The sequence below is a fragment of the Chanos chanos genome, chromosome 4, assembly GCF_902362185.1.
Source record: "Chanos chanos chromosome 4, fChaCha1.1, whole genome shotgun sequence".
In the NCBI taxonomy this organism is placed as follows: domain Eukaryota; kingdom Metazoa; phylum Chordata; class Actinopteri; order Gonorynchiformes; family Chanidae; genus Chanos; species Chanos chanos.
In genome coordinates, this window is record NC_044498.1 from 33979191 (window position 1) to 33997508 (window position 18318).

The 18318-nt window shown below is 39.1% G+C and overlaps 1 protein-coding gene across 1 annotated transcript in view; it reads right to left on the reverse strand.

The window, feature by feature from the left end:
* The window catches only part of lmbrd1 (LMBR1 domain containing 1), a 58618-nt gene extending 42916 nt beyond the window's left edge, over positions 1-15702 (reverse strand). The window contains exons 1-3 of the mRNA XM_030771498.1: positions 15630-15702; positions 13387-13563; positions 10954-11017 (exon numbers count right to left, since the gene is read on the reverse strand). Coding sequence (XP_030627358.1) covers positions 10954-11017; positions 13387-13563; positions 15630-15698 — 310 coding nt within the window. The 5' untranslated portion in view covers positions 15699-15702. The remainder of the gene's footprint in view (positions 1-10953; positions 11018-13386; positions 13564-15629) is intronic.
* Between the last annotated feature and the right edge of the window lie 2616 nt (positions 15703-18318).

Below are 18318 nucleotides of genomic sequence, written 5' to 3' on the forward strand. Positions count from 1 at the left end.
TACGCGTGGAGACGGCAGACATGTTTTTTGAAGGGTACAATACACTTCAAAATAATACAAAATAATGAATATAGTCATTAGAATCATCTCACAAGCTTTGTCACCAAAATCTTCACTTCATCTGACAACTAGTTTTCTTTTTCTGTTTGCGTATATATTTGTGAAGTGCAACAATCCCATGACCTCTCATCTCCTCATTTTAAATTGCCTTGGGCTGTGGTTCACTGCCTCCATGCTCTTACATTCTCACTATGATCACTCCAGTGTCCCACCCAGTACCATCAGACCACCCCAGCCTTATACCACATACTCCCTGATAAAAGCTTTTCATGTGGGACTGAGTACCATGATCTGATCAAATGGCTTACAGTAGAGGTGTACAGAGACGTTATTATCTGTATCTGTATCTGTTCAACCAACAAAATGATCTGTCTCTGTAACTGTTTTCAGAGAGTAGGCTGGAGGTGAGCGTGGTTTATACCGGAAGTCACGTTAAATCGGGCAAATGTTGGATTCCTTGGCAGTGGAATTTTTGTGCCTTCACAGCGTCACATTGATTTAATATTGGCATATACTTAATTATGAAATATATTTTAACATCCTCATACTGTACTTTTTATCTCAAGCTCTACTTTTTCATTTTTATTTTTAAGTTTTATGATCCCCCCCCCGGTGCCTTAACTGGGGGACATGGAACAATCAGAAACTGAAAAAATGTTTTATATATCGAAAGATTCTGTTTTGCATTGGAAATAGAAACTACTTACAGTAAAGACAATCATTTAATAATCTTAAATTCAAATAATGCTGCGTTTGCGATTCTTTATGTGCTAACGTCACTGCAGTTCGCTAGGGAAACGTGAATTACTATTTTGCAACAGTAATTTTCGCTGACTACAGAACAGTGGGGTCGACTACAGAACATAGCAATCAGTTTTCAATAATGCATAGCAAATGAAACGAGTTTTGACTGCGTTTTTTAATGGCGGAAGTTAACACATACAGCTAAAAACTACAGGTTGCAGGGGTAAACCAGCTGCCACACCAGACTTTTGTCTTGCGAGCTCCCGCACCTTATTCAGTGGGGGCGACTACAGAATATAGCAATCACTTTTCAATAATGTGTAGTGAATGAAATGACTGGTTAGTGAAATCAAAGTCCAATGTTGCAAACAGAGTGGGCAGTTTTATCTTGTGGCCATCCACAATGATATGAATCGATTTGAAGAAACATAATGGCATGTTTTTTTCTTCCCCCGAATAATAACGAGCAACTTTGGATTAAAAAAAAAAATCTGTTTCCAATGCATTATTTGTGCCTTCCCGAATAACATATTCGGATTTGGGTATACCCCTAGTTTACAGCATCAAAACACAAGGATAACCAGCCAGTCACTGCAACCTAAACACTTAAAACTAGTGCTGGATAACGCGAAAGGATATCAAGACAAGACATGGTTAAAAGCAACACATCTGTAACAAAGACTTGCATGGAGCAATTTTTTGTTTGTTTTTTTGTTTTCAAAAAGAGTGGTCTTTCCTCCAGAAGTGACAGCTCAAAATACTGAGAACAAAAGAAAAAAAAAAAAGTCAATTAGGTTGCCATTCAAATCTTGTCAGAATCATGACGGCATTAACTGACAGAAAGACAAGTCCAAACACACATCCTTTCTCCTGAACACTGACCTAGAAATAGTCTTTAGCTATTACACTATTGTATGCTGTGGTTTGTGGGCTTTTGTTTTTTAAGTAAGGAGCGCTCTAAACCTCCATCGAAATCCAAACTATCCCCCCCCGCGGTCCCATGCTGTCCCCCAGAGACACCCTGATATTGTGGTGCCTCTGTTTTGTTTGTATGGCAGATCTTAAGAGAGCACCTTCTAATAGGTGAGATGCTTACACTGTGCTGCATTACAAATTCATGGAGAGGAGGTTAGGCTCAGACACTTAAAGGAGAGAAAAGCTATTTTGAGCTGGGGTGGGGGGGTGGGGGGGGGGGCAGTAGGGGGAGGTCGGGGAGGTGGGGTGCATTTCTATCTAAAGCTAATGGATGTCTCTGTAGACAGCTATGCTGTACCCCCAAAAATAACTCCCACTGAAAAGCGCTTGGAAGACATGGAGCAAAGACATGGTTGGCTTAGCACTTCCTCGAGGTGATAACGTTATTCATTAGCATGGTTCATAACGTAAGGCTAAACAAAGAATGCAATTAGACTATCACACAAGATGGGCACCTCTGAATCAATACCGCTTTTTAAATATGGAGCTTTATTCATAGGACAGGCCTTGCTGGTTACTCATTAATACAGCTCTACCAAGAGTTTTATAAAGACAAATGAACCGGGGCAAAAGGAAAGAAATGCAATTTTTCCCAATCTCAAATCAAATTGTGTACCCTCATTAATTCAGCACACCTGTGGTGATAACTACTTTAAAAGCGTTTCGGCGTTGGGAATGCATTGTAGTGCGTGAGGGGAAGGAAAAAAAGGAATGAGCAATGCACCTGTACCACTTTGGGTTCTCTGTAAGGAAATGCAATTAAACCCGCAGATTAGATGATTACATTCTTAAAATGGTAACAGAAGACAATTAACTAATCAATTCCATTTTTCACTCCATAAAGGTGGTGCTCTACCTGCCTTATGGCATGTAACAGTTAACTGATAATCAGTCGATCAGTTAGTAATGCACAACAAATGAAACAGTAGAGATCAGACATGTTAGTCGGTGAAAACTGCAGAAGATCCTATGCCTATGCATGTCACTTCATTAAGCTACAGTTGAAATATCTACACAAAGAGTCACAGAGTCTTCTTAAACTGAGTCATTACAGCACTCAAATAGCTGGTGAGCCTGAGGAGGACTTCTGCATCAGCACTGAGTGACTGCACCAAAGCATTTGTTTCAATACACTGGCGCTCAGTCTAATCATTCAGGTAAGATGTATTTGCCTGGAGGCATTGACAGCTACGTCATTCCGAGACAACTATACCAGTCTAGTATAAATGGGCAGAAAAAGTGAGTTCTACAGCTCCCTTGTCCTGTGATTGCATGCGCCTGCAGCCCATGCCGATGGGTAATATTAATCATATCGCTATGAATATTAACGCAATGAGGGAATGGTCGGAGCTGCATTACTGCAGATCATCCATTACATTCTAACCAGATCTAATGCTGGGGAAAGCACCTGACCACAGAGAGAAGTTTAGCATATTAATCCCCCCGACAGAGAGAAAAGGGAGCTAAATAATTAAAGGGCCAACTTCAGCCCCACGCTAAATTCTGGTCCTTTTATAGCACCCCAGCAATTTTCTCCCCGTGTGGCAAACGAGTGAGGCCAATGCATTCCACAGAGGAATACTGACACCCATTTCAGCTCATAAAAATCCACTTGAAGCTTCGTCCTTTTTTCCACGAAAATCAAAAGCATTGCAATCTGTTGTCGGCCTGTTACATTCCCACAAATTATTATAATAAAACCAACAAAGCCTCAAGAAAGTAGCGTGAAAAAAAATAACGTATGGATATAAACTTCTTTTACAAAGACAAGGAGAAAAGTGGTCTATTCCTTTGTGTCTTCCACAGTGCAGACATACATCTGCAAGACAATGGAACCACTTAACTCATTTTCTTTGAAGTCCACAAGAATGTAGATTACCACAAGTGTTTTTGCCCACTCTGCCCTCACACAGCACAATGTTGAGAAGATTGAAAGAGGAGGAAGTTTTGCTGTACCTGGACCCTCTCAGACCCGTAATTACAGCCTGCTGTTTTGTGGATGTGTCGGGAGCATGGAACCGGTGAGAGAAGGACATGGGTTTATGAGTCAGACTAGAGTCAGGGTCAGAATCCTTTTGCTGGGGACGTGTACGGGAGGTCATCTGAATTCTTCCCTAAACTACGGCCCTGTGAACGTGTCATTCCTAATGGGCCAGTGAAGGTCAAGAATGATAAGCATCATTTGCCCCCACCCCCCACCCCCAAGGCTCCAGTCCTTCCCTCCTAGACAACACAAATGTATTACGTTTATGTGAAAATGAAATGTCAGGGGAAACTGAGGAGTGAAAAGCTGTGACAAAAGACTCAGGAGATTGGTGAAATCTCAGAGCCTCCGCAGACTTGTGCACTGTGGCCAGCAACTCTCCCCATCTCATTTCCTGTAGACCTGTCAGCCATGCATGGGGCAGAGATACTGGGAGGTATGATGAGACACTAATCTGTCAAGGGAACCATTTTTTTTGGGTGTTGTGAATTAAAAAAAAAAAACTCTTGTTTGACAGAATTTGATCTCACCTTTGCTTCTGGTTTGCAGTGTACAAAATCTTCCCAGTGTAAATAACAGACGATCTTGTTTTTTTGCCATTTCTTTTTCACTCGCTTTTAACTATCATAGTCTACTCTTTTGTTTGCTTGTTTTTTCTTTCTTTTTGTTAGCTGTTTACCTTTTCAGCAAAAGGATAGTTTGATGGCTATTTGAAGCTGCCTCTTGAGGAGAGGCAGCCTCAAAAAGAAGAATGATGATGACACTGTTAGTTTGAAGGCTACCTCGGGACTCAGACGTCAAAAAGCAATCAATCTCTTAAGCTTGTTTGTAGGAATTTCCTCTACCCATCCACACTGTACCTAATCATCTTTTTCAGAGGGGCCAAAAATTGTCACATCTTGTGTTTTTTTTTTGTTTGTTTGTTTTTCACGTCTTGTTTTTTTTTTTTTTCAATAAAACTGGTCAGCCAGGTCGAAGATGCAATTGATTGTCACAAGGTTGTAAATTAGCAGAATACACCACTATTGGAGCATTACCCTCTTGCCCCGTGCAGGGTCCGTCAGATTACTAATCAGGGCGGGCGATAATTTGCCGTTGTATTGGATTCTCACAGCTCCGACCCCCAGGGATCAGCGCCCTCTGAATGAGCATCACAGGAATACTGATAATGTAACGCCATAGGATCCACCGCGAGTCGCACCCAACTATCATCACAGCTAAAACTGCATCAGCGCAGAAATCAATATCATACTAACACAAACACCTGCCATTATTTCATTCTATTTCTTGACTAGAGAAAAGATGGTCCTGACTGCTTCTGTTAGTTGATTGGAGCAGAACCCATTTGTGGAGAGACTTGCACTTGTCAGAAAGAGGCTAGTGCAGGGCCACTTTATTCGCTTGGTCATTAAGATCTCTCATTTCAAAGATATTGCCATCTCTTTCAGTTTTGACCATAAAGATCATGTAAACACTTTTGATTACAGTGAGGAGTTATACAGAGAGTAAGAGAATACGAGATATAAATGTAGAATTAGTGTTGCTGTTCCAGTCCTTTTTGTTGTTGCGGGAATAACAGGACAATTTATATCATAAGTGGTTCTGTTACACATGATGGTGTACTTCTTTGGGACATGAATAGTTGCTATTGTTGTTGGAAACACATACAAATCAGAAGAAAGGTCTTAGCCACAGAAGCTGGTTTCTATTTATCTGAAATTATATTTAATTTAATATTGAAAATACTACAACATCCTTTCTTTTAACCATCTGAAAAAGATTGCCGGATGTTTCCTCAACCCTCCCTTAACATAATGACAGAGACACTCAGATGTCTAAACAACCTGTAGGATAACTGTGCATTGACTCCTCCTGATTTTAGAATTTTTGCCTGCAGAATTTTTTTTTAATGGCAATAGTCAAATTGTATTATTCTGTTCCTCTTTACCGCACAGCTCCACTGATATCTGATAGAAAAGCAGAATCCCCATCCCAATCTGTAGGCTATGTAGACTCTGTAGGGCTCCTTGTCCATCTTTGCAAGAGGGAAAACTGCATCAATTTCTTGAAGTGGCCGTGTAATACAAGACATGAATAGTGAATTAATGTGGGAGACCAAAAGGCGGGTGGGAGGATTTTTTTTTTTTTTAATGCACATTATAAAATGAGGAACTGACCTCGATGACTGGCAATCCAAACAGTTTTAGTAATTGATTTTTACAGTTCATTCCCAGCATAACCCATGCCCCCAAATATGCTTTCAAATTCTGCATTGCAGAGCTTTTGGCAATATACAGCATCTGGAAAAGGCAAAAGTAGCTAAAGCGTGCATACGGGCCCAAGAGGATGGCCTGAATGTTCATAACACCACCCTAATCACCAGCAAATCACCTACGCACTCTCGTAAGGGGTGAAGCAATGAGGGATGGAAATGCGTGGAATTTCTGTACTATGCAGCAGAATCGTCAAAATAAAACCTGGAAGGAAAAAGAAGATGGGAGAGATACATTCTTGTTTTCCTGAAAAACATCCACGGAGCAAAGGTAATAGCTAGACTGCAAACTCAACCGCCTGTTTGAAGTCTCTAAAACTTCACTGACGCATATGTTGGCCTGACACTGCCTTTTACCCATTTGAGGAGGTGAGAACAGCAAGCGAGGAGTAGGGGGAGAGCCCTGAAGTGGAGAGCAAGTCAAGGTTTCTGACTCCTGAATTTAAAATGCACACCACTCAAGTAGACACATCAGTGACTCCATGACAGTTTGTACTGACTGTGCTTAAACTTTTCTTCCAGTTCAAAATTTCTTATAGTATCCCTCCTTGTAAAAAAAAAAAAAAAATGTCAAGACTTTGTAAATGAACTTCAATGGTTTTTTTGTTTTGTTTTGTTTTTTTCTGTTGTCCCAATATAAAACCAGGGGTTTGGCCGTAGATTCTAAGGCCTATTAGAACAAGCATACACGTGAAAGAGCAGAATATTAGACACCTCCCAGGACTTTTAAGTCTCCTTGGAGATCCCCATCCATTTAACCTTGTGCTTTACAGCCAAACTTCAAGGCCAGACCGTCTACTTGAAAGATCACTACATTAAATGAAAAGGCTGTCGGAAGGACTTGGCGTATGGCCAGTTGAACAAATATATATTTTCTCTTTAATTACTTAACCTTAAAGGTTAATCTTCAGAGATGTTCTGGACCTCTGGCTTTAGCCAGAATCCATCTATGTACAACACTGCTACCAGGGATCATCAAAAGCTTTAGCTGTACCTTTCAACAACTTGGCTAGGAATTTTAAAAAATGGGTCGTGCAGGATAATATCTAAGCTATTTTGAAAATATGCCTTGGCCCAGACACATCTTTAAGAGCTCAAACTTGTACCACATACAATTGCCTGTCCAAATAGACCACTATATATGTGCTTTTCCCAGCAACCCAGTGGCAAAAAAAATGAGCACTTTCCATCAGAAATCTCTCATAACTCCCGAGCAAAAGCAGAAGAAAAAAAAGGAAAAAATATGCCTGCACTTTGTTTGTCAGGAGGATTGCATCCTCTTGTCCCCTCCCAAAATAAGAATAAGAAGGAGAGCACAACAAAGTTCAATGATTTATTTAGAGGACTCTCGAGTATTTAGTCCTGTTGCTCCAGGGTCTTCAGCACCACTGCTTTGAACCACTGAGCAGACTGAACAGATGTAGAAATGGAGGGATGATGCTGAGCACTGCAAAGAGCTTTGGAAAGACAGCATTTTGTTACAGATCACGCAGATCCATTGGACATTATTGAACCCCTGTAAATACACGGGGGAAATGTGCGCTAACGTCTTCCCTTGCCAAATGAGCCAGAGAGGGCTAAAAAGAAAACCTTTGTGTGGTGGAGTTTTGTTGTGAGAATAGTTTGCGTGTGTAAGCACATATCTTCCATTCTCCTTAACCCCCTCACTCTTGAGAGTGATATGGTTTGTGCCAGGATTTATTCAAGGACTGTCGTGAAGTGTTCAAAATGGATAATGACAAAATAATGACACCAATAAAACAGTTCTTCATTCATTCTTAATACACCACAAAAAAAAAAAAAAAAACATCTTCAGAGAACTTTCCTGAAACCAGGCATATTTGAATCACACGTGGCAACAGTTTTGGCAAGGTATTACATTAACTACTGCTGATGAGTTTACCTCTAAGCATTGTTCAAATTAATCTAGACTCTAACAATCATGAAAACGTTCATGGAACAATTGCTGCACACAATTAAGAATGTCATGATAGCCAAAGCGAGCATTTCATAATCAAATAATTAGCGCAAAGTGTCAGATGAATTGCATTGATTCCAACCGGCTTTTATGAACGCAATGTTTGTGCAAGTAGGGCATACAAGCGCTCGTTAGCTGTGATCAGTACTACAAACAAATCAATCTGCCTGGCTGAGAAATCTCTTGATAGAGAAACAAAATCTCCATGTTAGTGCTGTAATTATTCCATTTTCAAAAGACGTGGATGGACAGGGTTGTCAAATTCTGACTTTGAAAAAGAATCCGTTTTTTTTTTCTTCTTCTTCCTCTTCTTCGTCAGCCTTCTTTTTAAAGGTTAGAGCTTTGCAGCCTCTTAGAAATGACTTTCTGCTCGTGGGCTTACACTGATGGAGCTTGCTCTCCACCTACTGGTCAGTGAAACTGAACTGCACTGTGCGGTACAGAGGAGGAGAGAAGGAAGACAACAGACAATCAGTGAGCCTAATTCAACAGGAACTGAAGTGCAGGGAAAATGTCAGAGAGACTGTGGCAATGTAATTTCGTGTTGTGCTCCTAGGTTGAAAATCCAGAGAACATCTTCACTGCTAGTACCAGCACTTGACTATTAATTCCACGTGATACTGCAGCTGCTTTTTTTTTTCCTTTTTTTTTTTTTTAAATGATAAGGACAAGCTAGGACAAAACAGTCAGATGGACAGGCATTCAAGTGGAGCCATCTGAAGCAATAATTCACCACCTTCTCTTTAGACTAAAGACAGTCTTATTAAGAAGGTGCTGGTACCACATGCTTTCAGAAATCATATTTGTTTGCATTTCTCCTCTACTTCCTTTGTTGAAGCCATATTTTTACTTGTTTCACCAAGACAGCTGCTCCTATTCCTCCCACTGAGAGAAGTGGGATGAACCAAAAAGGAAAGAAGACAGCAAAAGAGGGATGACAGACATTTGTTATCAGAAACACAAGGGGGAAAAGGATAAATCTCTGCAGTAAAGACACTCAAGCTGCAGGTGAATGCTTCCCAGGAAATGCAAATCAACCACTCGCTTTTTTCACATACCTGAATGACTTTGGCGTCTCATTTGAGCGGATTTAAACATTTATATATTTATTTTTCCTGAACCACTTTAAACCATTCTGTTTGGTAGCCTAAGGTTATTTCTACAGTAAATGCACAAACAGATCATTTTTTGGGTCCCTGAGCTATGATCACATGCATGTATACCACAGGCCAAGAAATCTGTACTCTTCTTAGCCCTCCCCCCTTGCTCTCATCCTTTTCCTTAAGGGAGCCATTGCTTGGGGTCCTCTGAAAATACCTCAAGTGCCACAAAACTAATTCCTTCCTCTGCTGCATCCCTTCTGCCCTCCATGGGCATTCCTGAAACCGGTCATGCAGCATACAGAACAGACTTTTGCACTGATATTTTTTTTCCAGCGGTAACCGTAACCGTAACCCCTTTTTTTAGCTTTTTCTCTTCCCCAGTGTGCATCGAGATGTGTCGGTAAAGCCTGAAATAAAAATAATAAGGGGAACGTTTGTGTCTTCTGACCCAAGGAACATCCTCGTGCCAGACAGCGGAGGATGAGAACACGGTACATGGGAAATTGAAGTCGTACTGCGTGATCAAAGAATGACTTGTGAAAGCAGTGTAGGAGTACAATGGATAGCTCTAGAGAGCCCATCTGTAGCTGTTGAGATTTGGATTTCTGTCCTTATAAAGGTTCTCCCCCACCCTAACAGGTGAAGCATAGTTATATTTCCATTTTGGATCCAACCTTGTGCTGACATCTTGGGGAGAAATGCTAGCTGTTGTAACTCTTCTTTTTCTTGTTGAAGAAAATTGCCTGACAAATAAAATCAGGTGAGGGTAAAGGCATCAAAGGCATATATATCCTAGCTGTGTAATTACATGGTGTCAGCAACAAAACCATACAAATTGCTGATGTGCTGATACGATAACATTTTCCTTGAAGAGAGAAAGAAAAAAAAAAACAAATCTCAAGGAACTGAGCGACATACTATAGAATCATTTGTCCATTATTTAGCTTAGCAGGATATAGCTCATTTCCCACCAGTGTCTGCCATGAAGTCAAACTAAAACTTTTGACAAAGAAAAGTTTTTTTCTTTTTTTTCATTTTTTGGAATGAGCATTGCTATTCAGGTAAATTAAAAAAATTATTCTGGGCACATAACCACAACAGTGAGCTAAGAGGCCAAAGAATGCCCAAGCAGCTGGATGGGAGATTGCACTGGGTGTGCCTGCGCTGTCATGGTTAATCTTTTAATGTCTTTTTGCCAATGGAAGTGGGATTTCTTTTTTTCTTTCTTTTTTTTTTTTTTTTTTTGATCGGGTGGTTTGGAGCTGGGAGACTTGCTTGTCACCAATGAATTAGGCTTTTTGGCATGACGCTGCAGCACTGACAGCCTGTTCAGGTGACATCTGTTAGAAAACTCTAATGGTTTATGATCAAGTGTCTGTGGCATGACTCAATTTAACACTGACACTTTGTCTCTCACACACACACAGACATACGGCGCTGAATTTGTGTGACTGTAAACCTACAGCAAGGACAAGTACAAAGCTTTGGACACCTCTAGAATACCTAAGCAAACCTAAAAACTGCATAAGCTTGTGAGAGCAATAAATTCAGTTTTGGGAGATACCCCCAACCTTGATCACACAACGTCTGCCTGATACAGCATCTAAGTATAACAAATTTCAGTGGGAGACCGGTCCCTTTCCTTTTGACCTTAATTGTTGTGGTATGCTATTCTTCCAAGAACTTAACCAAAACAACATAAACCACAGATTTTTTTCTTATTCCAAAAGAAAATTGCTGGATATTGGTGCATTGAGAAAAACTGATAATGAGTTCATAAACCGGCTTGAAACAGGGTGATAAGGGGGCCAAAAAAGCACTAAATGATCACACTTACTGTAGTATCCATACAAAACTGTGTCTTCAATCTGTTTTCTTGTCTCGTTATTAGCTGCCCACTCCTGCATTAGAGAAAAAGAAAGGGGAAAAAATAGTATGAATGGAAAAAAAAGATTTTGAGCACAGATGACTAGCTCTACTATGACATAGTCCATTCGATTCAAGCAATTCACTTTGTACTACGTACACTGTCATATCTGAAACTCGTGTCTAAAGCGCACTCACATGTCATATAAGCAATGTGCTTTCTTAAACCCAGCATACAAGAGACATAAAAAAAAAATACACAGTCTGTTTACATCTGATGGTCAAAATTTCAATAACCAGGACACAGATTGCCATAATCTGATATGTACAGGAAACAAACAGAGAACAAAAAAATGCAGCTCATCCTGTTTTATGAAGTGCTACCAAGGAGAAGAGGTACTGCAGCTGTTTTTTTCTGTTGAGTGTTTTTTTTTTTTTTCTGATGTGACAGAGATTCCATCAAAAATGTGACCTGACACTTTGATGACTCACAGGTTCTCAAAGCTGATCCAAATGCCAGAGAGAATTGCTGTCTACCTTTGCAGCAGTAAATCATTCTCTGTGATGCCCTCCTCAAGATGAACCCTATCCAAGCCTCACATCCATCAAGCCGTTTCCCATTGTTTCAAAAGATCAAACCTTTAATTGCTACACGAGTGCCATTAACACAAGAACGCCCTTCTATAGTCCAAGCGACGCAGTAAAAAACAACACCTTGCTTTCCAAATCAATTCAAATCGCATCGAATCAGTAGCCTTAATGAACAGAATGACACTCATATGTCATTGCAGCTTACCAAAATCAGTACCTCACTTAACATTCGCTGTACCTAACAACTTATTAACATAAGAATTCATTTTAAGCACAGTGGACAAATCTCCTGACTAGATGTATAGAGTTACACTATATTGCATGTACTGTAGTAGAACATTCAGCAGTCTCATTCAGTCTAAATTTATATCTGTTTTGTCTACAGAGCTCTCCCAGAGTAAATTATGCATTATATTGCATAGAGTGAATCAGCAGTGCGGACAAACACACCAAGAAACCGCCTGGCATATAAAATGAACAACTTCAACATGAAATCACATTCCACCGCATCCACTTATGGAGAAGCTTTCTGAAAAATAATACAGGCTCATTTAACTACTTTAAAACCCCAGTCTTGGACATCCTAACCCCTACATCAATCTATTTTACTCTGAAAATTCTGAGCAAGAAAGTGCATTACCATCAGTCAGTCAGACCTCAAAACCTGCCAGTCATCATGGTAATCTCTTTAGGGCATAGCGACTGGGCTAAAAAAACCACACAGGTCTACATGTACGGCCGCACTTTTGATATGTTTACCGAGAATGTTCCGTTGAAACATTAAGCTGGCTTGCTTGACTGCGGGAAAGGATATGTTTGATCTTCACATCAGAAAAAGTGGATTAACAAAACTGCCAAAGGAAGGAAGAAATATCTGACATAATCTATTCATGACTCATCCTCGTTTACAAAACTCTTCCTACACATCCTTCTTTCACTGCAAAAGCCACCTGTCCTAACAGTTAATTATGCAATTATAACAGTGGTCACAGGAGAAAAGAAAATAACAGTTTGCAGATATATTTTGTGTACAGCTGAAAAAGTTTTCTCACACAATTACATTAATATGCATGAGAAATATGAAAACTTTGTCAAATGACTTAGAATATCCTTAAGAATAAGAATAAGGAATGGAACCAACAGTTTGTCTGACCCATTTACTGGTTCACGGTGTTTATGCAGATACAGCATCTCCAAAATGTGTTGAAGATGCTATCTGATAGGGTCATGCCATTCTGTTTTCATGGTTCCTACTTATGACAGCACACTGAAAGTTTTGCATTTTAGTGTCAACAACAAAATAGTTTCAGAGGATACTGCAATGTCTCTTAATTAAAAAGCTAAAATGTTCGTATTAAAATGCAATTAAAAATATTCTTTAAAACAAATTTTCACGACAGCCTTGGACATCCTTATCACTTCAGGAGAGAACAAACTTATTCAATCATATTAGACTAATTAGTCTTACAGACAGCAAGAACTCCCAAAGGTTTCTTTCACAAAAGTATTACGACTGATCACTGATCATCTACTTCAAAACATCAATCAGTGTTTGATAGCAGATATTCTGAGGCCTCTCTGAGACTGCTTTAAAGGACATTGAATCGGGAGCTTGGGAGCAGTTTAAATAAAGACTTAAGTATGTTTAATCCAATACATTAGGGAACAGATAAAGTTTAATGCAGACAAAGAGATAAGACAGACTCAAACTGTGAAGAGCCATGAGACTACTCAATTTGCGAAACATTTCATCATCTATCAATGCTGAGATTCATCAAGAATTAAGTGACCATGTTACACTGAAGAATCATACCTTGTAAGTGCCATTAGGATACTTCATGAAGGACACTAGAAATATATCCACAGGAAGAAGCGCAGATGTAATCAGTGCAATGGCCAGAGCGCATATCGCTGTGATTGTGGAGATAACTTCGCTCTCCTGACGACTCTGGTACTTCCGAATGTAGACCCAACAGAAAGCCAAGATCACCTAGAGACACAAAACGAAAAAAGCAAAGTTACATTTGAAGTGTAAAGAGCAACATGTGAACAATTATTCCACTCTGATTCATACAACAGAATTAGTTTAATCACAAAACACAAAATAAGTAGCTATATAGGTCCACATTAGTAAACAGGTATAGTATGCAATTACCTGGCAATTTACATTTCTGTCAGGGCACATAATTTATAAACAAGCAAAGTCAGTGCCATTGGATGACATTTTAAAAATCAACTAAGACAATTTATAAGATGTGTCCAGAAAAATTAAACATATTTAAAACTGAAAGCGCAGTGTGTACTGGCTCTCCTAACACTTTTGCTTACGAGACCCAACAGATTCACAGTTACTATACATGTATAAACAGACCTTCCATTTAGATTACACTCTGCATAATTATTAGACCTAGGGGGAACTGAATATGCCATCTGGTTTCATTTCTCTTTTTTTAATCACTCAACTGGATAAATTTAACCTAAAGCAGAGGTGACAGAGAGCGTGCCAGTTTTTTTCTTTTGTGTGTGTGTGTGTGTGTGTGTCACTCACTAGCCTATTATTGGACAGCCTAAAACCACACATCTATGTCTTCATTATTGGATAAATGATTTCATAATGACCCTGATGTTCATGAAGTAGGCACTTGAAACACACGAGTCATGTATGTTACTTTTAAAGTGGGAAACTTCTAAAATCCAAAGGAACTAATATGCCTTGATTCTGTATGGGCAGCATTTGCAATTAAGATCCATGTTCTACCCAGTAAGTGAGTTCACTTATCCCGGACATTTAAGGGCAGCTTGTTTTGAGTAGCCTAGTTACTTACTACAGTCAAAGGAGAGAAAAAAAAGACTTGTGAATTTTTTTTTATTATTATTATTTTATTTATTTTTTAGTGAAACTATTTTTCAAATAATTTTGGCTTGTTATTATACATAGCCTAAAGCAGTTAAAATTTAACTGAGAGTGTGGGCGTCAAAACCTCTTATCTCCTTGATCTATCATGGATTGTTTATTCTTTTTCTCCACAGCAAATGTAACAATTGACTTCAAACTAACCATGAAAAGAGCGTTTTTCTGATGTAACCTTATGCCCTCTCTCATTAAACGGTCTCTGACAATATGGCTGAACAATTGGAATGAACGCGCTGTAAAACAGCAAGGTCGTATTCCAGTCACACACGCGCTAAGCTGTGAGGACACTGCTAAAACCAGCACGCTCGCTTCAGGGGATGCCATTTTCAGACAGGATCAATTAAGGGCCTACACACTTAAGCTTCTGGCAGAGTATATTGCCAGATAATGACACAACGCTCTGCATCTGAACCAACGCTCATTGACAAAATTTAAGGACCAACCAAGAAGCCTGCTGACCATCCACTTTTTCCCTTTGTTTGTACTGGTTATATCATCATCTGTGATGTATCCTCAATATGCTTTCCGGACTGATTAAAAGGTTATACAAATTCTGACTGAATGTTTGCCCTGATATGCGAACCTCTTAGGCGTGAAATTTAAATAGTGACAGGAAGTCTGAACAAAATTATGTTTCCACAAACCGATCGATTCAAACCTTGTCTAATGATTCATTAACATCACTCACGAAAAATGTGAAAAGAGTACAATGTAATTGCACAAAATCAAATTTAGCGAGCTCCGTGAAAAGAGAAACAGACTCGGGTGGTCAGGCAATCAATTTCCCCTGAAGTTTAGACTGAGACTGTAACATGTGAAACTTCACAGTCTTTGCATGTTTGCCATTTGAGTCTGGCAGTACTCTCACACGACTGTCTTGAACTATGATATACGTACCAACGATAAGCTTACATATAACGTTAAACAAAGTGAATTACACCTGACCAAATGGCCTTTAATGATTATGTAAACAACAGTGCTAACGTCGTATGATAAACGAGCAAGCAAACTAGCCAGCTAGCTTAGCTCAAAAGTTGCCGTCAGCCATCTGAATGAACGTCAGCTGAGACAAAATGGCGATGACTGTAACTGCAGGGATCCGTAAAACATACAAGACTACTTTTTTTTAAAATATGTCTTACCACCAGCACAACAGCGAATATGGACCATCCCAGCACTGATTCAGTTAGCAATGTTGTAGAGACCGCCATCTTCAAGCCACTTCCTGCAACAAACTAAAGACCAATCACGTGTTTCTGTTCACACGGAGCAGAAGGCGGAGCCACGTTTCTCGGAGAAATTTAGGTCAAGTTTTAGGGAAATTGGACTGACTCCAGATTTAAATTAAGTTATTCAGAGCTTCTTTCCACACAGACTTTGATTCTTAACCTTGTAAAACACGGTCAGTAAGGTTATGCAGTAACACGGAGTATCTGTCAGTGGAGACGTTTGTCAGCTAAACCTTAAATCCATCACACTCAAAATATTAATTTGGGATTGAAATAGTAAAACGTCATTTTATGCTTAGTTTGAATCTGTTTTAAACCTGATTTATAGTAGAGAAGGGCCGTAATGACTTATTCTTTAACATATGACTTATAACACTGAAGGAAGCAGCTCTGTTTCTCAACCACACTGATGCTTGAATGGTAAAATCAGGGGTGGACAAAGTACAAATAGAAGTACTGTTACAAAAAAAATTTACTCTGAGTAGAGTTAAACTGACAACCGTTTTTGTAAACTGTAAATGAGTGACTATTTTATTCTTACTTAAGAATTTTTCCGGAGGGATACTTTAACTCTGTGTAGAGTGCAATACTTCTGCTCGTACTGTATACACCCCTGTGTAAATTCATTCACAGGAGTTTCCACCCCCTTGAAAATGACTCAGTTTCAGATAGGGATAAAACCAGGCTGCCAAACCTCTGCATGTTGATTTTTTTTGTGTGTGACATTAATAATAAAAGATACTTTGGATGCATAGACCGTCTACATGAATTTATTTGCAACAAGTTGCCTAATACTGAACATTCCTATGCCACTAGATTACACTTTTTGCAGTTTGCTTTAATGAAAATGTCCTTGTTGATTTTTTTTTCTATCAAGACGGCCAAGTGGGAGAGGATGCATGAGAGGATGTTTTGGCAAGGAGAGTCTGTTTTGGGTGGCTGTTTAATCCATGCCAAGTTTCTGTGGTGATAATCTATTCTTTAATGAAAATAGAAAAATCATTTACCTTATTTGAAACAAGTATATTGGAGATATTGACATTCGTCTTATGTCTAAAAACTGAGTGAAAGTTTGTCTGCCCTTGGCAAGCACACCGGTCATTTTGGATTGGAGGCGATAAAAGGATCAATTTCTATGATTGCTTGCCAAGCCCTGGCTGAGTGAAAGTTTAAGAATCATTAGATTCTCTCCTTAATCACCAATATTTCTTCCACTTACACCTTCAAGATGAATTACTAAACATTAGAAGCTTCCATTTAAAGCCTCTTTAAACACATGTTAGATTGCCTCGGTATCAAAAGGGATGAATTTCTCAGGGACAGTACAATCTCCAGCACAAACATGTGCCAGAAGGGTCTGAGTAAGTGAGAACGGGCTGGGCATCAGCTGTTTTTTATGCTGTAAATTATGAATGCTGCTTCAGGAGGAAAACATATGGAACATACCATATTGTGTGTACTTTTGAGAACTATGTGACACTGGAATGACAGACAATAAATAAAATGAATAATTACAGCTGCAGTTCGAACCCCTAAACAGAAGGTCAGTCCACAGGATATTTGCCAAATAGATCCTGTATATGCAATTAGATGTGGGGGGAAAATATACTGTGTTTTGTTTGTACATATATTACCATTAGTGGATCTCTAAGTTAGGACATTTTATACGTGTTCATTCTTTCATTTGACTTATTTGATTAATGTACTTTCATAAACAGCACTCTACATACATTATCTCATCCACATGAACTTTAATTTATTAATAGAAAATACTAATACACAAACACACTCGATTAATTTCCATGAGCAGAATGATAAATCTTTGTACAACCAGCATATGACAAATTTATGAAAGAACCTCAAATTGTCAGCATGAACAAAGATGACGGATCTATTCATGATTGCGGTACTAATAATAAAGTTATAATTATACTGCTGTATCGAAGAGGCATCGCTGACATGATCACAACAAGCGGCTATGACCGCACACTGTTTCCAATGACTCTAGTCTTGTGTCTTGAAGTCTGATGAAGCCTTGACCACGGCTTTGTTGAACAAAGCAAGTGCTTTATCCATATCCACTCCCTCCGTTCCTGTGACTAACCAGCCACAAATGTGTGACTGGATCTCATACTTTTTCCATGGAAAGTCTGCAAAGTTTCCAGATCAGCAAGTCTTTAAACTGATGCTCATCCTACATAATTTGCCCAATTATTACTTTCAATTAACTTTTATCTCCACAAGTGTGCCAAGTGTGCCAGAGAAAATAAAAGGAAAAACGAAGACATTCTGATTTGATGAGCATAATTATAAATGTGAAAGGTGAAAGTTAATGGCATCTTCAATGAGATGATGCATACATTTGAAAATGATGGACAATTTCTTGAAGTAGAGGAAAGGTAAGGAAAGGGCTTTTTGGTAATTAACAGTTCCACCAGGAGACATTGTGAATTGAAATACTTTCAATATTCCATCACCAATCAGAATTAGGCACTCTATGATATAAAAGTTATTTTACAGAATTAAATTATCTTTAGTAGCAGTAAATGCAACGACTTAAAATGGCAGAGGAGAGCTATCCACTCTGATTTCAATAATAAGC